Source organism: Acomys russatus, chromosome 20 (genome assembly GCF_903995435.1).
Source record: "Acomys russatus chromosome 20, mAcoRus1.1, whole genome shotgun sequence".
NCBI lineage: Eukaryota > Metazoa > Chordata > Mammalia > Rodentia > Muridae > Acomys > Acomys russatus.
In genome coordinates this window covers 48,070,260-48,097,914 of record NC_067156.1, presented here as the reverse complement: position 1 = coordinate 48,097,914, position 27,655 = coordinate 48,070,260, and the positions used below count along the sequence as shown (strand labels likewise).

The 27,655-nt window shown below is 48.1% G+C and overlaps 1 protein-coding gene across 1 annotated transcript; it reads left to right on the top strand.

Moving 5' to 3' along the window:
• Positions 1-232: 232 nt before the first annotated feature.
• Positions 233-27,655, top strand: Arhgef37 (Rho guanine nucleotide exchange factor 37). The gene is made up of 12 exons (XM_051163400.1): positions 233-427; positions 1,897-2,020; positions 3,629-3,776; positions 11,991-12,190; positions 13,860-13,990; positions 14,724-14,828; positions 15,494-15,604; positions 16,876-17,205; positions 19,602-19,730; positions 22,035-22,230; positions 23,791-23,951; positions 27,043-27,655. The coding sequence occupies exons 1-12, from the start codon at positions 239-241 to the stop codon at positions 27,250-27,252; spliced, it is 2,034 nt and encodes a 677-aa protein (XP_051019357.1). The 5' UTR covers positions 233-238; the 3' UTR covers positions 27,253-27,655.

The following is a 27,655-nucleotide window of genomic DNA, read 5'->3' as shown; positions in this document are numbered from 1 at the left end:
ACTTCACACAAATGCCAACGATTCTTTAACTCTGATTAATAAACTAACAGTTGCCTCTGTTTGCAGCTAATGATGTGGTTTTTTTTTTGGTTTTTTTTTTTTTTTTGCTAATGATGTTTTTGGGTCACTTGATGAGTAGTCTTCAAGTTAGGGGCCACATTTCTGAGGTAATGTAAGGAGGAGACCTTCCTTACAATTGAATTTGATCAGATTTTTTTCCCCCTCAGAACCTGTGGACATGGCTGACTTTGGAGCAGATGAAACCTCCTCCTCCAGGTCAGAGAGTCCTGAGCAGGAAACCCTGGACTCTGAGGACAGATCGCTGCTCCATCAAAGGCTGGCCATCAAAGAGCTCATCGACACAGAGAGCTCCTACTTGCACATGCTCAGACTCTGTATCTCTGACATCAGAGGCCAACTACATCAGGTACTGAGGTGGCCCCCTCCAACCTATCTTTTGTTTTTTGTTTTGTTTTGGTTTTTGGTTTTTCAAGTCAGGGTCTCTCTGTGTTAGCCTTGGCTGCCCTGTTAGACCAGACTGGACTCCAGTGATCTGCCTGCCTCTGCCTCCCAAGTGCTGGGATTAAAGGCGTGTGTTACCACACCCAGCCCTGGTTTGTTTGTTTTGTTTTGTTTTTGGTTAGTTGGTTGGTTTTGGTTTTTGGTTTTTGGAGACAGGGTTTCTCTTTGTAGCTTTGACTATCCTGGACTCGCTTTGCTGACCAGGCTGGCCTTGAATTCACAGTGATCCACTTGCCTCTGCCTCCCAAGTGCTGGGATTAAAGGTGTGTGCCACCACCGCCCAGCTTGTTTTGTTTTTTGACAGGGTTTCTCTGTGTAGCCTGGCTGTCCTGGGACTCTCTTTGTAGACCAGGCTGGTCTTGAACTCATGGAGATACACCTGCTTCTGCCTCATGGGATTAAAGGCATATACTACCATATATCCACCATCTACAACCTATCTTCATAGGAGCAGGTGTGGACTCCCTCTAAGACCTCTCATCATTCCTGGGCAGGCTTGTTGGGTAGGAGCCTGACAAACCTAGATATAATATTGATTGGCCATGCAACCTTCAGCAAGGCCTTGAATGGCTTAGGTGTGGCCAGCCTGCAGACTATTGGCCATAGAGGCTGAGGATAGCTGTGAACATAGCCTGACATAAAATAGTAAACTTACTTAAAATATTATGAAAATCTCATTGTTTTCATGTGTGTGTGTGTCTCAATTTTTCAACAATCGATTTTCATGCATATATGTGTTTGCTGGCATTGTTTATGTATTCTGTGTGTGTGCCTGGTGCCTGAGGAGGCCAGAGAGGATGTGGGATTCCCAGGAGCCAGAGTTACAGATGGTTGTGAGCCACCATGTGGGCGCTAGGAAACTGGCTCCTCTCCAAGAGCAGCAAGCATTGAATTAAGTGAGCTATTGGTTAGGCAAGGAAGGACCAGGAAGCAGGCTGAGGAACCTTCAGGTCCGCCTCCATTAACCCACTTCCTCCAGCAAGGCTTGCCTCCTGAAGGTTCCATGGGCTTTCCAAACAATGCCCCAGCTGCTGGGGGAGGAAGTGTTTAAACACATAAGCCTATGGGGATTTCATGTTCAAATCTTCTTGCCCCTCACCTCAGCCCTCCCTGCCCTACCCACATACACCTTAAGCTTTTCTTCTATGCTGGACTTGGTGTCTCTCTCTCGCTCTCTCTCTCTCTCTCTTTTTTTTTTTAGCAGAGCAATGAGGAGACCTAACTTATAACATTCCTAAATCTTTCCCACCATTGCACTGGGCAGTCAGTCTTCCCAAGGGCAGTAGGACCCCAGATAGTCAAGTGCTCAGGACTGTTCCCTAAAGACCCCTCCCAGGTCCCCAGTCTTGCTCATAGCCTTTTTGTTGCTTCCAGCTACCACCAGGAGACCTGGACGTCCTATTCTCCAACATCGAGGACATCATTCCAGTGAGCTACAGATTCCTCCAGAGGCTGCAGGAGACAGCCGGCAAGGAAGAGGAACAAGCATTCCTGATTGGTAGGCAAAAGACCCAGGTGCTCACTGCCTGTCTTGCCTTCAGCTTTGGCCCCAGCTTGTGCTTACTGCAGAACTGGCTCCAGGGCTCCAGGGAAAATCAGCAAAGGGGAAGTCTGGGCACGCCAGAGGCAGCAGGGCCCTTATATAGTATCTGCTATCCGTGGCCTACTCAAGTCTTCCCCACTTGGGAGGAGATGTTGAAACCACAGTGCCTCCTAGTTAGTGTTAAGATGATCTTGATTTATTTTTATTTTTTATATGTACGAACATTTTGCCTGCATGCATGTGTCTGCACTACTTGAGTGCCTGGTAGCTGCAGAGGTCATAAGAAGTACCTGGAGTTACAGCAGGCTGTGAGCCCTCATGTGGGTGCTGGGACTCGAACCCAGTTCTCTGGAAGAGTACTAAGTGTTCTTAATTGTTGAGCCATCTCTCTAGACCCTGAATTTTCTTAATAGATTTTCTATTTTAGAGCACTGATTGGTTTATAGAAAAATGAAATTGAGAATGGTGGTGCATACCTTTAATCCCAGCACTAGGGAGGCAGAGGCAGGCAGATTGCTGTGAGTTCCCAGGCCAGCCTGGTCTATAAAGTGAGTCCAGGACAGCCAAGGCTACACAGAAAAACCTTGTCTTGAAAAACCAGAAAAAAAAAAAAATCACAGTACCATCCCAAACCTCTTAAAATTATTTATTTATTTATTTATTTGGTGTTTCAAGTCAGGGTTTCTCTGTGTAGCCCTGGCTGTCCTGGACTTGCTTTGTAGACCAGGTTGGCCTCAAAATTCAGAGCTGCTTCTGCCTCCCGAGTGCTGGGATTAAAGGCATGGGCCACCATACCCGGTTCCAACCCTTATTTTTAATGAAGCAGTCTTCTTTATCTTTTATCCCTACAGTACCGCCCCCCCCCCCACACAATTCCTTTTCTCCACATCCTGTTCCACCTGCTCCCTATGAGCGCCAGTTTTATATTACAAGACACAGACCCCCTTAGGAAATTACATGGGGTCTGTTTCATCCTAACCATGCTGTTCCAGCCTTACCATACCTGCGCTTGAAATTAAGCTGACATGAGACTCCAGCTGAAACCACCCCCACTGCTTCCTGCCACTGTTGGAATGCAAACTGTTTACTCTTGCCAGACTTTTCCAGATCCCACATTCAGGGCTGCAGCAGCCCCACTAGGTATATGACCTAGCGCTGGAGAGATGGTTCAGAGGTTAAGAGCACTGGCTGCTCTTCCAGGGGACCCGGGGTCAATTCCTGGCACCCACATGGGGCTCACAACTGTCTGTAACACTGGTTTCAGGGCATCTCACATAGACATACATGCAGGCAAAATACTAATGCACATAAAAATAAAAAAATTATTAAAAAAAAAAAAAAGAACCTGGACTCTACACCATTCTGTTACTCCCCCACTCAGCAACTTTATGAAACAGATGAAAAATAGAAACAGGAAGGCAAAATAGCTTGCACGCGCTGGGAGTAATAGTGACATGCTGGGAAGGCTGGTAGCCTCACCACAGAACGGGCCTCACCTCCCCACTCAAAGCAAGGGACACACACACTTGCCCTTGATAACTCTTGATGCTTGTCTGTCACCAGGTAACCTATTCCTGGAATTCCAAGAGGAGTTTGAACAGGTGTATAAAGTCTACTGTGCCAACTATGACCAGGCCCTGCTGCTGCTCAAGGCGTACCGGAAGGAGCCGGAACTGCAGAAGGAGATCCAAGACATCATCGAAGCCGCAGTGTGAGTTCAAGTCTTGATCCTGCTTAGGCCAGCTCAGGCTGCTTTGGGCTTGTGTCAGCAGCCAGGCCTCTCTGTCAGTCAGGAAGGCCTTGCTGGCAAGCAGTGCCTCAGTGTCTCAAACAGTTTGGATTTTTATGGATAGTGCTCTTTTGCATGTACAAATAGGTACAAATATATAATCTTCTTCCTTCCTTCCTTCCTTCCTTCCTCCCTTCCTTTCTTCTTTCCTCTTTCTTTCTTTCTCATTTTAAAAATTTTTTATTTATTTATTTATTTGGTTTTTCGAGACACAGTTTCTCTGTGTAGCCTTGGCTGTCCTAGACTCACTTTGTAGACCAGGCTGGCCTCGAACTCACAGCGATCCGCCTGCCTCTGCCTCCCGAGTGCTGGGATTAAAGGCGTGCGCCACCACCGCCCGACTTCTCATTGTTTTTCTAGACAGTTTTTCTGTGTCATGCTGGAACCCAATTTGTAGATCAAGGTAGCCTTGAATTCAGAGATCTGCCAGCCCCTGCCTCCCAAGTGTTAGGATTGAAGGTATGAACCACCATGCCAGAATAAACATCTTATTTTCTTAACTACTACTACCCTCCTCCCCCATAGGGTTTCTCTGTGTACCCCTGAGTGTCTTGGAACTCTCTCGGTAGACCAAGCTGCCCTCAAACTCACAGAGGTCTGCCTGTCTCTGCCTTCCTAACCTGAGAGCTGGGATTGAAAGTGTGCCCCACCATGCCGGGCTAAACTTCTTCTTCTTCTTTTTTTTTTTTTTTAAGATTTATTTATTTATTTATTATATATACAATGCTCTGCCTATATGTATACCTGCCTTCCAGGAGAGGGCACCAGATCTCATTATAGATGGTTATTATGAACCACCATATGGGTGCTGGGAATTGAACTCAGGACCTTTGGAAGAACAGACAGCGCTCTTATCCACTGAGCCATCTCTCCAGCCCCCTCGGGCTAAACTTCTTGACGGACACCAGTAGAGTCTATCTCTTTCTTGAAGGTCCTTCCATTTAAACACATGTCATTCCCCATCCTTTGACACTCAGCATACTCTTCATGCCAATTTGTTTGAGCCATGTCTGTAAGTAGCCATTTGGTTTGTTTCCAGTCCCTACATATCACAGGCAGGCCCACAGCAGTTTTGAAGGATCTGCAGTCATCTCACTGTGCTGCAAGGTGCATTTTTCAGAAGTGGAGTGGATAGATTAAAGGAAATATGAATATGGATAATGGTTCTTAAAACCTCCCTGAAAAGGCATGTCCATTTGTATTTCACCAGCAGACACTTGCCTCCCCACAGCCTCTCCAGTGTAGTGTGTCACCAAACCTTGGGATGTTTGTACTGGCTTAGGTCAGGATGAGGTCTCTGACTTTATTTGGCATTTATCTTATGACAAGTTTGCCATTTCTTTGGACATTAAAGAATCCTTTTTAGCCGGGCGTGGTGGCACACAGCTTTAAAACCAGCACTCGGGAGGCAGAGGCAGGCGGATCACTGTGAGTTCGAGGCCAGCTTGGTTTACAAAGTGAGTCCAGGACAGGCAGGGCTATACAGAGAAACCCTGTTTTCAAAACAAAACAAAACAAACAAAAATCCTTTGTGGATATTTTCTTGTGAATCATTTTGTTTTCTTTTCTATATTAAAGATGTGTATGTGTGTATGTATAGAAAACAGCTTTCTTTTTTTTTAAAGATTTATTTATGTATACAATGTTCTGCCTGCATGTACACCTGCACACCAGAAGAGGACACCAGATCTCATTCTAGATGGTTGTGAGCCACCATGTAGTTGCTGGGAATTGAACTCAGGACCTCTGGAAGAGCCAGTGCCCTTAACCACTAAGCCATCTCTCCAGCCCCAAAAACAGATTTCTTATTGTTTATTTGATTTATCCATTATTGGTTCTCATTTTACCTTTTTCCTTCTATCACAAATTTAATATTTCTTTCTTTCTTTCTTTCTTTCTTTTTACATTTCTTGATAATTTCATACATGAGTGCAATATTTACACCACTTTACCTCACCTTCCTCTGCCTCCAACTCCTGGGTCCTGCTAAACTCCCCTTTCAAACTCATGACCTGTTCTTTAATTATTATCCTCTCTCTCTCTCTCTGTCTCTCTCTCTGTCTCTGTCTCTCTCTCTCTGTCTTTCTGTCTCTGTCTCTGTCTCTCTCTCACACAAACACACACATTTGCATATAACATATATATGTATCCATATGCACATATATATGCCCTGCTGAGTGTATTTAGTGTTGTTCGTATGTATATGAGCTGAGGTCATAGATATAAACAAGGGCTGACTGAGCACTAGGGACTGCATAACCCCTCGGGGTCTCAGACTGAAGAAGTCTGAGTCTTCCTCTCTTGGTGGCCCTGAGGTACCTGTAGCTTTTCATCTACAGGGTGGATGTTATTTCATTTTACTTTATTTCCATTTTTTTGAGACAGGGTTTCTCTGTGTAACAGCTCTGACTGTCCTAGAACTTGCTCTCTAGTCCAGGCTGGCCTTGAACTCACAGAGATCCACCTGCCTCTGCCTCCCAAGTGCTGGGATTAAAGGCGTGTACCACTGCTGCTGGGTGAGGGTGGCTGTTATTTATTTATTTATTTATTTATTTATTTATTTATTTATTTATTTATAGAACCAAGGCAGGAGGATTGCTATGAGCTCAAGGCTATCCTGGGCTACATAGTAACACCCTATCTCATAATACAAAAACTTGGCTTGGTATGATAACATATACTTTTAACCCTCGGACTCAGGATGCAGAGGCAGGAGGATCTCTTGGCGTGCATAGAGAGTTCCAGGCCTGCCAGGGTTACATAGCAAGATCCTGCTTGTGAATCGAACAAAATACTACAACGCCTACAACGACGAAACACCAGAATCAACAGCAGACCCCAAACAAAACTTTAAAAGCTTGCCAAGAGGAAATTGATGGTCAGTTTTCAGAAATCAGGGTGGCGGGCGAAGGACAGGAGATGTCCTCATTATCTGACTCAGGTGCTTCTTCATGCTGAGAGAGCGTGCAGAGCAGGCACGTGCAGGTGACACATGTGAAGGCCACCAGCCTTTCTCATCTGCCTTCTCTTTCTCTCGCTTCTCAGCCTCCTTTCTTCCGTCAGAGTCTCTTTTCAAGTACTCATGTCCTAGATCTTCAAAAAAATTTTTTTCAGGGCTGGAGAGATGGCTCAGAGGTTAAGAGCACTGACTGCTCTTCCAGAGGTCCTGAGTTCAATTCCCAGCAACCACATGGTGGCTCACAACCATCTAGAATGAGATCTGGTGTCCTCTTCTGACCTGCAGGTAGAATACTATATAAATAACACATAGATAAATATTAAAAAAAATTTTTTTTCCTTCTCATCAGTCTCGAAAGCGTAGGTTTTTGCAGTGCCATTAGATGTGTTTCTAAGACTGAGGCAGCAAAGCCAGAGCCCAATGTGGGGCAAAATGGGAAGGTGGGGACTGTGGTAAAAGAGAGACAGCAGACCCTGTGTAGAACTTAGAATGGCTGTAGGAGATTGTTGCCTTTGCTAGGCAACAATCCACCCCAAACAGGACCTTAAAAACAACATTTACTGGGCGGGCAGGGTGGCTCAGCAGGTAAAGACGCTTGCTTGCTGTCACCAAAGTCTCCAGAACATGGTGGAAGGAGACAACAGACTCCCCACAAGTTGTCCTCTGGCCAAATACATGTGCCGTGGCTCATATGTGCCCACACACATACAAATGTGAAAAAATTAAACATAAGGCATTAACTAGCTTACACTTCTACATATTATCAGTGTAGGTGGGCTCAGCAACTAAGCCTTCTGCTCCTGGCTGAGTGTTTCCGCATATCCGCCATCAACTGCAGCCAGCCTTGCTGGGCTCCTCCCCATGCATCTGAGACCCAGAGCCAGCTCAGGTCTTGTCACGTGGCCTGTGTGCTTCCTGCAGCTGTTTTGTTCACTTGATAGTCACAGGGCTCTAGTGCAAGGAAGGGCAAGCCATTGGAGCGCTCAGCTATTCAGAACAAGTCTTACAGCCAGTCCAGAAAGGAGTGGAGAAATGGCTCTCCTTAGTGGAGAGGGATTCAAAGTCACAAGAAGTACATTTGAAGCTATTATTAATATTAATATTAATATTATTATTATTATTATTATTATTATCATCATCATCAGCAGCAGCAGCAGCACACCATCTGCTTATGCTACCTCACGGGAATGTGAGTTCTCTCTGTCCCAAACCTCTGATTTTTTTCAGAGCAGCAGAAACTTAGGTGGGGTGCCTCCCATGTGTTCCATCCTTCCCAACCGTGCTAGAAGCAGTAACTAGTTGGCAATGAGGCTGCTATTCGTCCCATTTCTGCAGCTTCAGAGCCAGGTTCGCATGGTGGCAGATCTGGCTCAGCCCCTTCCTCTGAGAGCCATTTCACATCTCAAACCCAATTTCCTTATGGGCCTGATGGGAGTCTTAACAGTACTTGATGGAGCGTAGACACACGACACAAGGGACACTAAATAAGTCCAGCTATTTTAGTCATCTCAGCCAGGCAGGAATTGTGTCACACTGCAGTTCTTGGTCTTGTCAGTCCTGATGCCTCCTTTTATTACAAATATTAAATATATTTATTAACCTGCAATAAATCCTGTCAAATGGACCCTACATATATACGTACGTACGTACGTACGTACATACATACATACATACATTAACTGGGTAAAGTCAGTATGATGGTGACTATAAAGGAAGAAGAAAAGGAAAGCATTTTCTAGTAATGTGGGTTTCAGTGTGCACTCAGGCACTACAACTGCTGAAGCTATGAGGAAGTGCTCTAAAATTAGCTTGCCTCTAGGTATAGTAAGTTTGGAGGTCAGGGAAAAAATGTCCCAAAGCTGCTCTGCCTAAGCTGTACAAGAAAATGAAGGAGCAAAGGGTGTGTGTTCCCAAGGACAGCAACCCACAGGGGAGGCAGTCCTGACTTCCCTGGGTATGAGGCGCTAAAGATAACATAATGTGATGGCTCACCGGCTTGGGAGGCTGGGAAATGAGAATCGGTGATATGCTTGCAAATAGCCTGAGTCTTACGTATAAAGGGTAGTGTATAAAAAGCCCAGTATTGTGTCGTGTGACAGGATAGAGTCTGAGAATCACAGAAGTATTTTGGTTCTTGGAATCACAGTATATTTTGAGGCCCTATTCAGGCTTGGAGTGTTCAGAGGGGCAGGTGAGACCCCGAGCTTGTCTTTGCAGCACAGGTTTGTATGCAGGGTGTTGCATTACCACTTAAGGCCCTCCCTCCCTCCCTCCCTTCTCTCTCCCTCTCTCTCTCTCTCTCTCTCTCTCTCTCTCTCTCTCTCTCTCTCTTCTTCCAGCTTGTCGATCAATCAAGATGTGAGCTCTCAGGCTATTCCTTCTGCCTTGCCTTTTGTTCCACCATCATGGACTCTAACACTCTAAAACCGCAAGCCCCAAATTAATTTATTTTTAATTTTGTAAGTTGCAAATTAGATTTTTTTTCATTTTGTAAGTTGCCTTGGTCATGGTGTTTTATCACAGTAGCAGAAACATAAGACAGCGATCTCAGAACGCATACTGCTGACATGCGTGCTGCTGACTTTGCCTTTGTGCTGATTAGCTGTCAGAGTAGCCTGCCCTTTAAGACAGAAACAAAGCCCGGACAGGAAGCTCTGTATTAGGAAGGACCTTTCACAGAGTGGTGTGAGAAAGGAGACATGGCAGAGGTGGATCAGTCCTGGGAGCCAAAGTTATGGAAGGCTGCCTAGCGCAGCAGTGTTGGGGGAAAGCAAACAACCCCTGTTTTCCTTTATCAGCTAGTTGTATTTATTTTAAATATGAAGGCAATATTCAAATTATACTCAAATACATGAAGTCCATTCTCCATTGGCCTTTCCAAAGGATTGCCATTTCCTGTTCAGTTTTCTCCTGTATTGTTACAGACAGATGAATAAAGAGGCGGGTAGTTTTTAAAGAGACCCCTATACTATTCTAGAACTTTCATTTTTATTATAGCTGTGAATATTGTCTCATGACAGTGTGAGCAATTGTCCTGTGTTCCCTTCAGGGATGCACAGAGCTCAGTCCAAGGCAGCTCACAGACTCTACATCACTCCCCATTCTTTTATTGATTTTGTGTGTGTGTGTGTGTGCACGCGCGCGCACATACGCGTGCAATCATGAAGAACTGAGCAACTTACCTCTACCCTTGTTTGCTTGAGCCAAGGTTTCTGTGGGTAGCTGTCTAGGGCTGGAATTAGTGGAACAAAGGATTTGTGTATTTCGAAAGTTGCCATACTGGCTAAGAACTCTGCCAGTGACACTCCCAAGAGGACATAAGACACCCTCTTCTGTCATTCTCCCCCAGCCTTCCATGTTAACCCTCCATTCCTATCATCTATGTAAGAGACTATGTACAGTTTCCCTCCATGTTATTTTAAGAAGGCTACACATGTGAGTGGCTTCTACAATTCCATACTGGCTCCTTGATGACATATTTTTAAAAATGCAGCCCACTCTTTAACTATCCCTTGGCCTCTGATGTGTTTTATGGTGACAGTTGTCCCTGGGAGGCAGCTGGCTCTTTCCCATGGAATGTCAGCCGAGAATGGAGTTTCCAAAATACCTGCTGGTAGTTATCTGAGCTCTGGACACGCCTGGGGAGAGCAGATGGACAGTGTGAGCGTAGTCGCCCCGCCTCTCCCCCTCCCCCAGCCCCGCCTCTGGAGTGGGGGGTTGGGCTCCCACCTGCTACGTTTATTCTTAGCCTCTGAACTATTTCTTTCCTGCACATTTGGTCTGAAGATGTTTCCTTAGGAAGGAGTGGAAGGCTCAGTTCCAGGGCCCTGGGGCTGGCCCTAGGAGCACTTGTGCGCTTTGTAGGTGGCATACTGAGACCAGTTAGGGGCTGGGATACTATACACCTCTCAGAAGCTGAGGATAACCAAAAATAAATAAATAAATAAATAAAATAAGTAAATGCCTCTCCCCAGTTGCCCTTGACCTGGGGAATCCTGATGAAATCTCAGACATATATCACTAGGAGTCTGGTGGTCATCCAAGTTTCAAAGCCATCCCACACAGTGGTTAAAAAAAAAATTCCTAATAAAAAATTCAAACCTACAGAAAACTAGGATTGTGATGAATATACAAACCTACCACCTGAACTGAGAGTTAACATATCAATATCGTCTTGTCTTTTTTTTTTTTTTTTTTTTTTTTTTGGTTTTTCAAGACAGGGTTTCTCTGTATAGCCTAGGCAGTTCTGGATTCACTTTGTAGACCAGGCTGGCCTCGAACTCGCAGCGAGCCACCTGCCTCTGCCTCTCTGCCTCCAGAGTGCTGGGATTAAAGGTGTGCGCCATCATGCCTGGCTATGCCTTTATCTATTTTTATGTTAAAGTATGTAAAAGAAGTTGTTATTTTTCCCCATGTAGTTTAAAAATTATGTTCCTGTAGTTTTTCAGAACATTTTTTTAGATTAAAAACCTTACATTTATTTATTTATTTAGTGTGTGTGTGTGTGTGTGTGTCTGCATGTACATAGGTGTGTGTAGGTCACGTTGTAGTAGTCAGTTCTGTCCTTGCATCATGTGAGCTTCAGGAATTAAGCTCAGGTCCTCAGCCTTTGGTAGTAAACACCTTTACCTGCTCAGCTATCTCACAGCCATCTCACAGGCCCTCAAACCTTTTAAAAGCAACAACCTGAGCCGGGCGTGGTGGCATGCACCTTTAATCCCAGCACTCAGGAGGCAGAGGCAGGCAGATCACTGTGAGTTCGAGACTAGCCTGGTCTACAAAGTGAGTCCAGGACAGCCAAGGCTACACAGAGAAACCCTGTCTTGAAAAACCAAAAAAAAAAAAAAAGTTCATGGAACGAGAAGACACTGGACAGAGTGTCTGTGGGCCCTCCTACTGAGTAACGCCTGCCGAGGAAGAGGTTACGGCCAGCTGTTTTTGCTGCTGAGAGAATGAATACACTTGATAGAGCACTGGGTTTTGAACAGATCAGGAACTGAGGCCCAGGAATGGCCCTGTCTGCCTAATATCTAGAAAGGACCACAGGGAGAGAGTGCACTGCCTGACATCACACACTGAGCTAAGTGACAGAGCTGGGCCACAAGCCCAAGCCCCCTAGTGCCCTGAAGGATGGTTTTGTTTTTCTTTACCTGCCTAATAGCAACCTTCTCTCTCAGGCCGCAAGCTGGACCTTCAGGTCTCAGTTTCTTACTTGTAATCCCTCTGCAGAGGATTACCAAGTACCCCCTCCTGCTGCAGAAAATGCTGGAGAAAACGCCTGCGGATGCCAGTGCCCGCCCGGTCCTTGAGAGAGCTTCCTCTGCCCTCCAGGATGTCAACAGTCACATCAATGAGTACAAGATGCGCAAGGAAGTGGGTAAGGACAACATCTCTAGTTCCAAAACGCATTATAGCCTTGTCTATAATGAGAACGTGGGCTTGTCTAGTTTGTGGAAGGCCCGGGATTCAATCCCCATCACTGCTGGGCACTAAAGAGGTCTGTATAGATGTGTGAGGCTGGATGCATCCACCCTTTAGGTTGCTGCAGTAGGAAGCAGGCGCAGAAGCAGTGTCCAGTGCCCACTGCGAACTCAAGAAACGCAAGTTGCCCACTGAGAACATGATACTGAGAATTTAGCTCATGTTTGCTCGTTAGAAAGCAGTTATTGTTTATTTGTTTATTCTGGGTTTTGGAGACAAGGTTTCTCCGTGTAGCGCTGGCTGTCCTGGGAGTCACTCTGTAGACCAGGCTGGCCTCAAACTCACAGAGGTCCTCCTGCCTCTGCCTCCTGAGTGCCAGGATTTAAAAGTGTGCACCACCACTGCCTGGCTAAAACTAATTTTTTTGTTTTGTGTGTGTGGGTGTTTTTGCCTAAGTGAAATGTCCGTGCGCCACATACTTGCCTTGGAAGCCAGAAGGTGCCCGAGCCTCTAGCACTCGAGTTGTAGGTGGTTGTGAGCTACCATGCATGTGCTGGGAACCAAACCAGGACCTCTGGAGGAACAGCCAATGCTCTTCTCTCTAGCTCTCCAACCCTCCTCGTGTTTACTTTTTTTAAATTTAAGTTTTTAATTTATGTGCATTGGTGTGAGGGTGTCAGATCTTGGAGTTACAGACAGTTGTGAGCTGCCATGTGGGTGCTGGGGATTGAACCCGGGACCTTTGGAAGAGCAGACAGTGCTCTTAACCACCGAGCCAACTCTCCAGCCCCTCATGTTTACTTTTAAAGCAATTACTTCAATTTCACAAATATTTGCAGGGCAGAGTGTGGTACTTCTGTACATACATGCAATGTCCTTCCGATTATCAGATAGAATGCTGGCCCATATATATTGTTTGAAGACTAATTCTGCTATGCTTTTTTCCTTCAATATCTTATTTAGTCCCTGTAAGCCCTGAGGCCAGCCCTCTTAGTTCTGCTTCCCAGCTGAGGAATCAGAGTGTATATGATTTGCTTCTAGTCACTGGACTGTAGGAAGCAGAGACAGTCTCCAACTTAGGCCTGGGGTCTTCGAGTTTTCTCCCGTGCTTGTTTCCGCATCCATGTGGACAGGGGACAAAGGGCAGAGGTGCTGAGCCAGGAGAGGCAAATAAGGTTTTGGTTGACCCTGATAAAAGTGGCTGGAGAAGCCCGGAGAAATGTCCCTTCACACCTGCTGTCTTAAGTGATCCTTTCATCAACCCTGCAAGATGGAGACCTAATTTTTGAGATGAGGAAACTGTGGCCCCAAGGAATGGTGACCTGTTTAAGTCTAGCAGACAGAACGCTTTCCAGCCAGGACTCATAGCTGGAACAAAGAGGACCCTTCCCCCCTCCCCCTCTCCCTTCCCCTCCCCCTTGCCCCCTTCCCCCTGTCCCCTCAACCCCCTTTCCCCCCACCCTGCCCACCCCCAGTACTGGCGGTTCCCTGTGGGAACTTAGTATCCTGGTCCTGCTGGATGTAACTTGGTGGGGCAGAATGTCAAGTCAGGAGAAGGTAGGGCTGTTTGCCTCCTGGGTCTGCCTTGGTCACGCACAGTACCCTTTTCTTTGATGTCATCGCAGCCTTAAAGTATACCAAGGTGGAGCAGCTGAGCCTTCGGGAGCGCCTGGCCCGCATCAACACGCATACTCTTTCCAAGAAGACCACCAGACTGAGCCAGCTGCTGAAACAAGAGGCAGGGCTAGTACCCAGGGTGAGTCTGTGTTGGGGTGGGGGAGATACAGGAATGAAAGCAGAGTGAGGGAGGTTCTCTTGGAAAGTGAGGCAGCTGAAGCTGAGAGCGAGCGAAGGACCACAAAGAGACACACCACCTGATTCTCAAGAGTTCAGTATTGGAACCTCCTTGTTTATGTGGGAGCTGGGGCTCCGAGCTTGGGCAGAGCATCAGTCTGAACAGTTCCTAGTCACTGCTCAGGTTGAGTGAGTGGGTACCCCTTACAAAGCAGTAGCATCCGAGCCACTGGTGTTCGTATCTCAATTCTCCCACAAAGAAACAGAGGCTTCCAGAGGATGAAATGTCTGCCCACAGCCACACAGCTAGGAAGCAAGTGAGCTAGGACGCATACTCCAGTGTCTGATCCCATAGTCTGAAGGCAAAACTACGCAACCTCACTGCTGTTTGCTTTTGAGACAAGGTCTTGTTGTGTCCTTCAGACTGGCCTCATAATCCTCCTGCCTCAGTCTCCTAGGGGCTGGGCTTACAGGCATCTGCCACCCTATACAGCTTATACTGCCTTTTTTTTTTTTTTTTTTTTTTTTTAACCATCCCACACAGTTGTAGAGCTGGAGGAACCAGCTCTTCTTGTCTTCCCACAGTCTGTGTCTGTGGTGAGATTATCCCCAGGGAGGTCCTGAGGCAGAGAAACCGGTTGCACACTGCCCCCGTGTGGATCTTCTGACCCTCACACGTATGACTTTACTTACAGACAGAAGACAAGGAATTTGATGATTTAGAGGAGAGATTCCAGTGGGTGTCTCTGTGCGTGACGGAGCTAAGGAGCAATGTGGCTGCCTACATGGATAATCTGGAGGTGAGAATACTGCAGAGTTGGAAGGCCGGGCCCACAAGCGACAGAGGTACCAGCTGCAGGGACGTTGGGGTCAGGTGTCACTCAAGAGGAGTGCCGGCAAGCATGCTATAACTCATAACCACAAAACTGGGGTGAGGGTAGAGACAACTTCTCAGCCCATTGGGGGTTCTCATGGGTCAGGGTCAACAATGCTCTGGAACTACAATTACAGATGGTCGTGAGCTGCTGTGTGGGTGCTGGGAATTGAACCCAGGTCCTCTGCAAGAACAGCAAGTGCTCTTAACTACTGAGCCATCTCTCCAGCCCCTTGCCTTTTCTTTTTTCATGCATTGATTTGAATAGGAGCAGTTCATTGGCTTACACACACACACACAAATAGTAATAGAATCTGTTGAATGTGCACATGGCAAAAGATTCACGAAGGCGGCACATAGATAGGCGTGGTGCTCACAAGCCCCAAAGGAGGGAAGAGATAGGGCTCTGGCTCAGCAAGGCCTTTCTACTCCCTCAGGTTGGGCAGGGACAGAATGGTGAATGTGCTTGTTTGTTATGAAGAGGTATGTTGAGGCCCTGGAAAACTGCTTGTGAGGTCTGCTGATTTGAGGGTCAGGAGTAAGATGGCTATGCTGGGCCTTAACCATCCATCTCTATTGGCCCTGGTTTAGGCTTTCCTCTGCGTCCGGCCACACGAATGGAATCTGGACATCCCCGGGGGGCCTGCGGAGCAGTACTGCAGCCTAGCAAGGGACCTTCAGCTTGAGGCCTTCCTGCACTTTGTGAGTGGGATTTCTCCTCCCCCTTCCTCTGATAGGCGGGCGGTGGGGCTGACAAGAGTAATATTTAGAAGCCAGGCACTTATACAATTGTCACATCCAGTAGGGGAGGGCGTGCTATTCCCGCACTTACTGATAAAAATAGCCCAACTGATGTGCAGTGAGCCGCACCCTGTACCAGGCACCGTGCCCACCTTTTCTACTCTTGACCTCATTTACCCCTCAACACACGCTTTTGGGTGAGACACTATTAATAGCCCCATTCTGCTAATGGGAGCTCAAGGTCCAGAGAGTGCCATCTCGTGGGTCATTTATACAGATGAGGTCTGAGTCCCAAAGTATCATTCTATAGGGAATCTGTTTCAAGCTGGTTACATAATAACAGCAACGACGTGCCAGGAATCGAGAACCTTCCCCAGGCTGCACTCTGTGTACACCGCATACCCCCTACCCCCATTTTCAAACCCTAAACCCAAGGCTCCATGAGGTTCCAGCAGTGTGACTAAAGCTTTTCTGCATGAACCTCATTGCCTGAGGAGCTTTGATGTGAGCTGCCTGTATTAAGTAGATATAGTAGAGGTATACACATGTACTGATAATAAATCATAAGGGAATTTATAACAGTTCTTTGGTTTTTGTTTCTGGTTTTTCAAGACAGGGTCTCTCTGTGTAGTCTTGGCTGTCCTGGACTCGTTTTGTAGATCAGGCTGGTCAACTCACAGCAATCTGCCTGCCTCTGCCTCCCGAGTGCTGGGATTTAAAGGCTTGTGCCCAGCTTATAACAGTTCTTTGAAGTACATATGATTTGACCATTTATGAATGCTAATAGCCCATCTGTGCACTAATGAGATGATGTGCCGTTTATTTTCACAAAAGGAGTTAAATCTTGGCTGAATATTTGATCAGGACATAAGATCTCTGGACACAGACCATTTTCAAAGGGTTTCAGACCTGATGAACATGTTGACTTTATTATCATCAGCGCTGAGACCATCACTTCACATATAAATGCACATTACAGAATTGATTTTGGGTCATTGTACCTTTGGAAAACTTCTGCCGTTGCCAAATCTTTTTTTCAACACCCGAGTTCTGTCACAAGCCTATATGAACTGCAATCCACAGTTTAGACAGCTAGAGGTTAGGATACGCTACACGTCACAGCTTGTCAACGGAGGGGGCCTGGAACCTCAGCTGCCTGCCTCCAGCTGCCCACCCAGCCCCTAGCTCTGTCACCTCCTGTCCCAGCTCTTAAGTTCCCCTCTCCCTTACAGAAGCAACGGCTGAAAGGTCTGGTGTGGCAACCCCTGTGCAGCCTGGCCAGAGCCCTGGCTGGCCCTCAGAACTTGATCAAGAAGCGTCTGGACAAACTCTTGGACTTCGAGCGAGTGGAGGAGAAACTGTTGGATGTGGGCAGCGTGACCTATGAGGAGGAGGCGGCCCGGCACACATACCAGGCACTCAACTCCTTGCTTGTGGCCGAGCTCCCACAGTTTAACCAGCTAGTCACACAGTGGCTGGGTCAGATCCTGTGCACATTTGTGGTCCTCCAGAGGGACCTTGCAGATGAGGTGCTCCGAAGGGCAGAGAGCAGCATGACTCTGGTAAGGCTGCTGGGATTCAGGTTGCTGTGGAGCCAGAGCCAGGCAAGGCCCTAGCTGTTGCCAGGGCAGAAATGGAGATAAAGTGGGCTAAACAGGTTACTGGGACCCAGGACTCAGCAGGGACCTTTAGAGATGTCTCTCCTGCCTTTTCTCCCTTTTTGGTGGAGGCAGAGGCCGGGCTGGACTCTACCCTACCCTAGGTCATCCTGGGACTCAAGAGCAGAGAAGGCTCCCCCAACCCCTCCCTCCCCCCAGAAAAACAGCATCAAAGCCTATCTGGAGGGTATGACAAGATGGTGACAGAGACAGGAGTTTCTTCTCTCTGGTCAGGAGTAGATGTGTCTAGGAAGTTCTACCGCTACTGCTAGCTGCCATTTACTGGTCAGTGTTTGTTGTGTGCCTGTTTGGGGCCCTTTCTGGGCAGTGCCTCTCTCAGTCTTTATAACAATCCTGTACAGTATGTGGTTCTTTCAGTAATAAGGAGGCCAAGGCCCAGAGAGGTAAAATATCTTGTGCGAAGATGCCCAGATGACAGTAGGCTTTGACCCCTGACTGTGCAGTGTCTGAGCTCTGAACACAGTCCTCAAGAGCCTTTCAGAAAGAACCATCAGCTGAGGCACAAATAGAGTCCAAAGAGCTCTGCACAGCCCTCCACATGCAGACCTGCAGTGGAGAGCTTGAAGTCTGAGTTGGCACAGGAGGGGATCGGCGGCAGTTCCACGTCTTGCTCTGTAATGGCCGTGTCAGAGCTGCATGGCTCATGAATCAGGCCTTGGGAGCCGTTTCCATGTTCTTCATTCCAACATCGCCTTCTGTGCTTCCCTGTCGACTAGCTCACACTCCCGCTCTCCCTCATCTCCACTTCCTGTCTCCTTACCTTCCCATTCCTGCCAACTTTCCAATCCATGGCTCCCACTCTGCTGCTGTGGCCCTGTCCCTTCCTCCCTTCCTCCCTCCCTCCCTCCCTCCCTCCCTCCCTCCAACACAATGCTTGAGTGTCACCAACTTTTCTTCAGCTTGGAAATACCTCCTCAACTGCCCCCCCCCCCCCCGCCCCCAGGCCTCTCTCAATGCCTACCGTCCAGTGACAATTGAGCCAGTCTTCTCAAAAAGCTCTTGGAATTCTTGCTGCTCTGAAGGAGTCGGGACTAAACCCCTCCTCACCCTCTGTACACCAGCACAACATAACAATGTGGCACAACACATTACTGCTTGGTGCTTACTAGAGCCTGCCTTCTGCTGGAGTGGTGGGGAGCCATGTGGCTGAGGGATGTGAGCGGTTCCACTTTTGGCTCTCTTATTATTTAGTACAGGGCTGTGCCTCAAGCATACTTTTTGAAGTATCAAGTTCAAGGAGGCCCAGTGCTGTGCAGAGAGGAGAGTGGATATGATTGGATAATCCTTTTGCTTTCTTCCAATGTCTCCCATTTCTATTAGTCTGCAGTTTGGGTGAGCAGGGCTGGGGATGCAGGTAGCGGGAGGTTGACAGCCATGTAAGCATGTGGAGGGTAAGCACGTGAGCGATGGTACCTGCAGGGAAGCAGAGGGAGGGCATGTCTCCTGATTGGTCCTGTGCTACGGGTGCCTGTGGCCTGCCTAGGATGGCTACCAAACCTCCCTCGTATGTATCCGGTGGGTCATTCGCCTGGTCTCACTCCTCTGATTCAAGGCCTGCATGGCAAAAACTGTCTTCTCTCAAGGCATGGCTCTGGGTCACAAGTAAGAGCCGTGAGTCTGGCAATAGTCTGGAGGGGTGGACATGTCTGTTGTCTGTGGGCTCTCACTCACTCTTGAGCTGTGTGATGGGACTGTGGGAGAGCCTTAACAGGGTGGGGACCTCACGAGAGAGCTCAGAACTCTCTGGGTAATAAGTAACACAAGCCAACGCCTAAGTGGCTGGAGCATAGAGGACAGAATGGCCTGGTCCCATGAGGCATTAGGGGATCACAACCACTTGTACGCCTGTGTTGTCAGGACTCTGCCTTTCTCCCAATCCCCCATCTGTTTTCCTCTCTGGCTGTGCTGGTTTTTTGCTTCTGTAGGGAAGACATCAGACCTGTACCGTGACCCCTCAGGATCTGAGGAAAGAGTAACACCTGTGTTCTGAGCCTTCACACACTGCATCTGACAGAAGGGGGGCTCGCCTAAGTCTGTTCTTTTCCCTTGATCTAATCACAGTAGCTAAGAGGAAGGGATGCCGCGCCTACCAGCCCCAGGACTAGAGGGTCATTGTGACAGAGGCACGCTACCCCCAACAGAGAGATGTTTTCTTAACAGAAACGGGGACAGGGACAGTAGGCAGACAAAAGCAGCAGTCTGGGACTAGAGGGTGGGTACCCTGGCACCTTTGGGCATCCCTCCTGTAGACGCCATGCTGATATCATCTTCCCACGCAGCTGCCTCATCACCGTGTCTCAGAGCCGGACTTCCAGAAGCTGCTACAGGACACACTAGGCCAGAGCAGCAGCCAGCTCCGCTTCTTTCAAGAGAACTTCGAGAAGGTGCTTCCACCCTCCACCACTCAGGTACGTGGCCCTCCTCTAGCGTTCATCTGCTCTCTGAAGCTACATCCCCTCCTTTCTCTCAGAGGGCAGCCACCTGAGGCCCTCTGTCCCCATCTCCTCCTCCTTTCTCAGTGAGACCAATAAGATCTCACCCTGCAACTAGGAAGAAAGGGAGAGAACAGAAAAGACAAACTGGGGACCTCCCTTCTCTTCCTCCTTAAACTTCTTGTTGAAAAAGCAGTCTATCCTTACTGAGGTAAAAGGTTATGAGTTACATGAAAACAAAGCAAAAAGAAGAAACAAACCCATGATCCCCTGTGTTAGGAGAAGACAGCCCTCTCCTGACCTCCCCCAAATTCTTCCCTGTTCTGGCTGCAGGCGTAAAGGTGAACGGAAGTAGTGTGGCCCTGGACAGGGGCAGCTCTGGTTGTCTTTTGTGAGACCTTCTCTGGGGATTCTTTTTTTTTTTTTCAAGACAGGGTTTTTCTATGTAGCCTTGGCTGTCCTGGATTCACTCTGTAGACCAGGCTGGCCTCAAACTCACAGTGATCCGCCTGCCTCTGCCTCCCGAGTGCTAGGATTAAAGGTGTGCGCCACCATGCCCGGCTCTCTGGGGATTCTTAAGTGCTGCTCTGCACTGAACTGGCTGGGACTGGTTTGAGAAAGAAGGCACAAGGTCCCTGGCGTTGTGATTTGTAGTGATCAGTTTTTGTTTGCCCTTGAGACAGATCCGACAGTGTAGCTCAGTCTGGCCCTGAACTCAAGGGTCTTCCTGCTTCAGCCGCCCAAGTACTGGGCTCACAAGCTTGAAAGATCACATACATTAACCAGACAGAGGTGGCGGTGCTCGCCTTTAATCCCAGCATTTAGGAGGCAGAGGCAGGTGGGTCTCTTGAGTTCTAGGCCAGCCTGTACTATAAACTGAGGTAGGTTCAGGATAGCCAGGATTACACAGAGAACCTTGTTTCAAAAAACAAAAACCAAACCCAACCAAAAAACAAAAAAGAAAAGAATGTGAATCGCCACATACAGCTTTCTGTTGTTTGTTTGTTTGCCTTTTCGATACAGTCTTATGTTGCCCTGGCTGGCTTGGAACTCATGTAGAACCAGCTGGCCTTGAACTCATAGAAATCCATGTGCCTCTGCTTCCTGGGTGCTGGGGTTAAAGTGTCTGCCACTACATTCTTACAGCCAGCCATTACATTCTTTTTAAAATTTCATATGGATGAGTGTTTTACATGTATGTATGTATGTATGTATGTATGTATGTATGTATGTATGTATGTATGTATACCACATGTATGCAGTACCCGAAGAGGCCAGAAGGGGGCGTTAGATCCCTTGGAAATGGAGTCGCAGGTGGTTAGTGCTAGAACCAAAGCTAGGTCCTCTGGAAGAGCAGATACCACTGAGTACCCCTCCTCCTGCTAGGAAACTGTCCCCTCTATATTTTGCCTGGAAACATCAGTCTGCTTGATTTTTTTCACTTCCTGTAATGCTGGGGTCGCACACGGGCCTTGCGTACACTAAGTGGGTGCTCCACCATGGAGCTACGTATCCATCCCAGTCTTGATTTTTTTTTTTTTTTTTTTTCAGATAGGGTCTCAGCCAGGGCATGGTGGTGCATGCCTTTAATCCCAGCACTTGGGAGACAGAAGCAGGTGGATCTCTTGACTCTTTCTTGCTGAAAACTGTCAATAGAAAAACAAAGGAAATGCCAGGTAGTTTGGGGATGGACTGAGATCCTCTCTCCAAAGTCCCAAGCTAGATGGCAGTTTCTGTCTGAGCAAAACTCTGCTGGATGCTCTCACTGTACCAGTGTATGTTGTTCTTGCTGTACAAAGTCTACTTTGCTGCCTTGCATGCATTAGGTGCCTAGTACCAAGAAACTCCCATAGTCACAGCTAGCTGTCCTTTACCCATAGGTATGTCAGGGGCTAATGTTTGTCCTGTAGATTCCAGCTGGCTCTAAGGCCTGATGCACCATGAAGCCCAAAGCCTAACATGATTCAAAGACCTGCATAAGACATTTTCTGTGAAATGATTTAGCTTGGGGTGATGTGCAGAATTTGGGGCCCCATCCTACAAGTTCTATAACGGACAGATATCCATACTTGAATTAGTTGAAAGTTGTTTTTTTTCCCCCCTCCTAAAATGCTGTTGGAAGATAAGAGCCAGGCATGTAGAGGAGGGCATGGTTGTCCCTATCAGAATGGGTCCTTCAGTGACAGAGATGGGCCTGGACAGGATTCCCACGTCTCAGCTCACATTGGCACCAGCCTTGATACTTAACTCAAGTTCCAGTGTCTGTCTCTGCTCTCTCAGCCACTCCTCCCGGGCACTGAACACCAGATGCAGGCTCTCCTCGCCAAATACGGCCCCGAGAAGCTTTACCAGGTGAAAAGCAACATCAACAGAGCTGGGACCCTGGACCTGACACTGCCACGGGGCCAAATCGTGGCCCTTCTACAAAACAAGGACACCAAAGGCAACAACAGTCGCTGGCTGGTGGACACAGGGGGTATGTGGCCCTCTGTAACCCCTTCATGTCACTTTGGGAAAGCCAGATGCTGGAAGCTGGGAGGGAGGCATGGATGCTCTTGTGTGCCAATCTGGCCGTGCAAATTCAGGAGGAATGAACCCAGTGACAGCTGCAGGAGCTCAGTTAGCTTACAGCGACTCCATGGACCATCTATAAGAAGATCCAGTGTAGCCTCCCTCATCTAGTCGCTGGGTCCTATGCACGCAAGACAAGCCTCAGAGAAGTTACACGCTATTGGGTGATAGGATGTGTAGAAGGAACTCGAGGCAGTGCCTTGGAAAATGCAGATGTGTGCTGAGAAGGGATGCTTGCATGCCAGCCACACTCTCAGAATCTGATTTAGGTCAGGGACAGTAAGATCTCTACTAGCTGTGGCCTTGGGATGTGTCACTGAGGTCTAGTGCTCATGTGTAACTGAGATAAAGGAGGGAGATGTACTGTGAGCCCAGGATAACACAGTGGCCCAGTAGCATATTCTGAACACGAGGGCTGCACAGGACGATTGCTGGAGACCCACAGGCAGTCGTTTCATTGCTCCACAGTGACATAATAGTTACTTAAGTGCCTTTATGTGTATTACAAAAAAAAAAAAAATGCAGCTAGTCCATAAACTCATGATTGTGTTGCTATTACTGTGTGGCACAAGGCCAAACTTTAAAAAGCAAGCCAGTTTTAAAAAAATAAAGTAGAGTTATGTATAGGGGTGCATGCCTATAATCTCAGCATTTGGAAAGCAGAGGCAGGAGGATGACCACGAGTTTGAGACCAGCCCTATCTATGTAGAGAGACCTAGGAACTATACAGTGGGATATTATCAATAATAATTAATAATAATAATAATAATAACAACAACAACAATAATAATAATAATGAAAAATAAAGAGTGGTACAATCAGAAAACACATCTGTGGAGGAAATAATATAAGGAACACTAGAGAGAGGCTTCGGAGCTCTCCTAATTGGGTGATCTCAGGGAGACGTGGAGCTTCTCTGAGCTCAGCTGCATCCTCATGAGACTGAGGCAGTGACAGTGGTGCAGACTGACCTCAGGTTGGTGTGAAGATTCTAGCTCCCTGGGAAGCAGGAAATGATGGTCGGCAGCTGAGTGTCATGGGAGTGGGTGGTGGTGTGAAGCAGCCCAGAAGGACAGCATCACCAGTAGAAGGCAGTCCTGGTCCTAAGGAGAGCTGAGGAAGCAACCTTACTGTGGGCGGCCACTAGAGGGCTATAAGCAGTAGTTCCACCAATGGGAAACAGCTGTCATGCCAGCCCAGGGATGAACTTCATCTGTCTGAAGTTTCCAATCCTGTGGGCTGTCTGTCCCAGTGGAGAGCATCCATCTGTCAGTGGAGGTGAGCAAGCAGCAGCTAGGAACAGTGAATAGAGACTGGGGCGGTGGGACAGAATGCACAGGGTTCCCGGATGGCCTTGTACTGTCTCTTTAATGCTGGGAAGCCAGGCTGCAGCACTGGCTTTCCTCATCACTGAAAAGGGTAGGAAGCTGACTGGCAGCCACTGCCCCTTCTGCATGTTTCCTAGGACACCGGGGCTATGTGCCAGCTGGGAAACTTCAGTTATACCACCACACCATTCCCAGTGAGAAGGAGCCCAGAGGCCAGACAGGGCTGCAGGAAGACCACTGCCTTCCAACACCAGAGCCCACCCAACCCTCTGTCTCCACCGTCCCAACCATGACCCAGGTGAGTCTGGAAGCGTGCTGAGGACTTGTCTCCTCTTATCTGTTTACACTAGGGTTTCCCCTCTACTACTACAGCGTCTGCTCCTTCTGTCTGGCCTCCGTGTGAGGCCAGGCTGTGACTAGTGATAAGTTCTTATCATGGCCAGGGGTGGGACCCAGAGAGAGGGACTTCCTGCATGAACACCCACCAGGGAGTCAAGCCATCATTCCCGCCCCCCTCCGCCACCAGCAGGATAAGTCGGGGGGGGGGCGGGGTCCTCTAATCACTCAGTATTTCCCAGGTGTGGTACTGAGTGACTCTGATGGGCAGGAGCAAGCCATGCTCTTACTCTAGTGTGCAACCTGGGGGAACAGTGATTAGATTAGCAGGTGTGAACGGGGAGTAAATGTAACGTTTTCTGCTGTGGCAAGATCCAGACTTTGAGGAATAGAGAGGCTTTCCTAAGGAGAGTAGGCATTAACTGGATAAAGGGGGTGAAGTGAGGTGCCTGGGGTGAACTCTCAAGAAGCACACACAGCACATGCAGAAACCCAGTGGCCGAGGGTGCGGAGGGACTGATGAAGCCAGATCCTGGGGGGGACAGAGAGAGCAGGATGTAGTGAGGTGCTCCTGGTGAAGTCGGACCCTGTGTTCTTGAAGAGGCTAACAGTCTTCCCTACAAAAACAGTGAGGAGCATAGACACACGCGTTCTTGAAAGCACTAGTTATAAGAACCCAGGTATCCATCAATATAAAGGGCAAATTAGTTATGATGGAGCCATATGTGTTGGGAACTCTTTTCCCCAGAGAGGTGTAAGCAAAAGTCTGCTTCCCCCTCATTGGGTACCAGTGGCAGGTGCAACTCTGCCACAGTCCAAATGGGAGAGTCAATGAGTTTATTGACTTTCTTATAGGAGATGGGTAAGCTATTACTTTTAGGAGTGCAGGCAACCCCAAAGTAGCTGTAATGTCTCACCCCACTGTAGATGATGACTTCCACAAAGCTGCATAGATGGGACCCTACCACCCACCATCTCCCTCCTCCCCCCATCCTGCTCAGTTGACCTTCCAGTATCTATATACTTTAGCACCACCAGATACCACGAGATCAGGTGCAGTTAGGGCAGGATTACATACAAATGGCTGACAGGTGCAGGAGGGAGGAGCCAGAATCTCAGATGAGGGTCTAGAGTTCTTCCTCACACTCCTTCTATGAGCTTGTGTGTCTCTTGCAAGTAGTCACAGCTGTTCTGGTGGAGAGGATGGTTGTTATCATTGGAGGCTAGGGTTCTGTGACACTGTAGAATAGAATATTATTTTGACATGACCAGGGTAGGTCAGTATTGACATGCTACAAGGATGAGCATGCTAAGAAAAAGGCCAGAAATACATAGGATAGGATCCCATGACTGTCCTTGATAGAGAAATAAAGTGAGTCTTTGGTTGGGAGGGCCAGACGGGAAGTGAGTGGGAGAGATTGCTAACTGGTCTGGACTTTTCTTTGGTCACAGTGTATTTTGAAATCACACAGTGGCGATGGTTACACGTATCTGTGAATATACTAAAAGCTACTAAAGTGTAGTGGCGCATGTCTTTAATTCCAGCGTTCTGGAGGCAGAGGTAGGTGGATCTCTGAGTTCTCTGTGAGGCCAGCCTGGTCTACAAAGCAAGTCCAGGACAGCCAGGGCTACACACACACACACACACACACACACACACACACACACACACACACACAGACACACACACACAAACCTGTCTCAAAACAAATCAAAACAACAACAAAAAAAACTAACCAACACAGCCAGTGTGTAGGGAGATACACAGCTCCCACCACACCTACCTCTTCCAGTGTTAGCTAGATCAGGAACTACAAAGGATCCCCAAGACCTAACTACTCTACTCAGCCCCCCTCCTACCAAGGAGAGTGAGGTTGCCGCCCTCACCCAGTTATCCAGCTCTGCTAGATGTAGAGGGAATGAACCTCCAGCAAGCTCTGCCTAGGATCAGCGGTCCATCTGCCGCTTCCTCCATTGCTGGATCCTCTGTGGGACTCCTAGGGCACTCTCCCGTGACACTTACTGTTCTGAGGCTTAAGCCATCACCAGTCACACTGGTAGTAAGGACTCAAAGCAAGCTGCCTTGACTGGGACCTTATTCTGCACCAGGAACTGTGAAAAGCTTACAAAGAAAGTAGGATGCTGTTATTGACCCTTGTAAGTTGATGACAATAAGGTATAGGGAAGTCAGACAGTAGTTTGATGAATGCCTTCGCTCTCATTCTTTTCTCTGGTTCAATGCTTTGCCCTAAAAAAGGTAGCCATGTTTCCCAACCTCACTATTCCTAGGCTAAAAACTTGTCTGGACAGATAAACTAAATCCCTAGATCTTGGAAGGGAGAGGCCGCCGAGACTACCCACTGACAGGGCTGCAGGGCCTCATGTACACCTGTTCTTCTGGGTGGTGGTGGCACACAACTTTAATCTCAGCACTCAGAAGGCAGAAGGAGGCAGATCTCTGTGAGTTCAAGGCCAGCCTGATCTACAGAGTGAGTTCTAGGACAGCGGGGGTTACATAAAGAAATCCTATTTAAAAAAAAAAAAAAAAAAAAGCCCTGTTTTGCAGTCAGGTAGGCCTGACTTAAAGTTGTGTGGCTGTGAGTAAGTTCCCTGAGTTCTCAACTTCTGAAAAAAAAAAGGGGGGGGGGGCAAACACAGGGATGGAATTATAGTAAAAGGCAAAACCTAGGTGGTGGTGCACACTTTAATCCCAGCACTTGGGAGGCAGAGGCAGGCGGATCGCTGTGAGTTCAAGGCCAGCCTGGTCTACAAAGCAAGTCCAGGACAGCCAAGGCTCCACAGAAAAACCATGTCTTGGGTGGGGGGGGAGCCTAGAAAAGTGATAGAACAGTGGTAACCACGCAGCATTATTAGCCATGGTGCTAGCATTTTAGTGCTAAGAATGTGCGTGGGAAGGGATCTTTGAGCAGCACTAGAGACTAGAGTGTGTGTGAGGGTAGGGGCACAGGATGACACCCTTGCTGGATTGAGCTCAGTTGTCTGCCTCGCACCCCCCGCCCCTGACCATTTCTGTGTCACTCCGTGTGTTTTAGGTGGTTGCAGCATACCCTTTTGTGGCCAGGAGCACCCATGAACTGAGTCTGCAGGCAGGCCAGCCCGTGACCGTCCTAGAAGCCCAAGACAAGAAGGGGAACCCAGAGTGGAGCCTGGTGGAAGCGAACGGACAGAGAGGATATGTGCCTTCCAACTTCCTAGCCAGGACCCCGAGCCCAACTCCCTGGGGCTGGAGCCTGCCTTCTTAGCATGCCCTCTTTGGAGCCCCCATTCCTAAGGAGAGGGAGATGCTTAATGGCTGTGTGACCCAGCAGGCATGATGCAAAGCAAAGTGGGAATGGGGAGATGAGTGAAGGGCACCCAGAAAGCAGCAGGAATTGGTGACTAGACCTCACTGAATGCCTGGCGTGGGTGGCCACAGTGGGCGGTTCCAGCAGTATCACTCGCGTCTGCATAAAGAAGCCATCTCAAGGCCACAGCTGATTAGCTAGGGCTTGCCACAGCTTGTCCTACCTCTCTTGTCTTGTTCATGTCTAGGCTGAATATCACCTGTGTTAGTTACACATGTGTGGGGGTGTATCACTGAGGAAGACCAGAGCTGCCTGGTTCAGTAGTGCCCTTCCCATAGCACAGCCAGGAGACACCATTGCT

Coding starts and splice junctions, on each gene's coding strand:
- Arhgef37 (XM_051163400.1), top strand. CDS start 239: ATGGCTGACTTTGGAGCAGATGAAACCTCCTCCTCCAGGTCAGAGAGT. Junction 17,206..19,601: donor CAGAGAGCAGCATGACTCTG/GTAAGGCTGCTG, acceptor CTTCCCACGCAG/CTGCCTCATCACCGTGTCTC. Junction 19,731..22,034: donor TTCCACCCTCCACCACTCAG/GTACGTGGCCCT, acceptor CTGCTCTCTCAG/CCACTCCTCCCGGGCACTGA.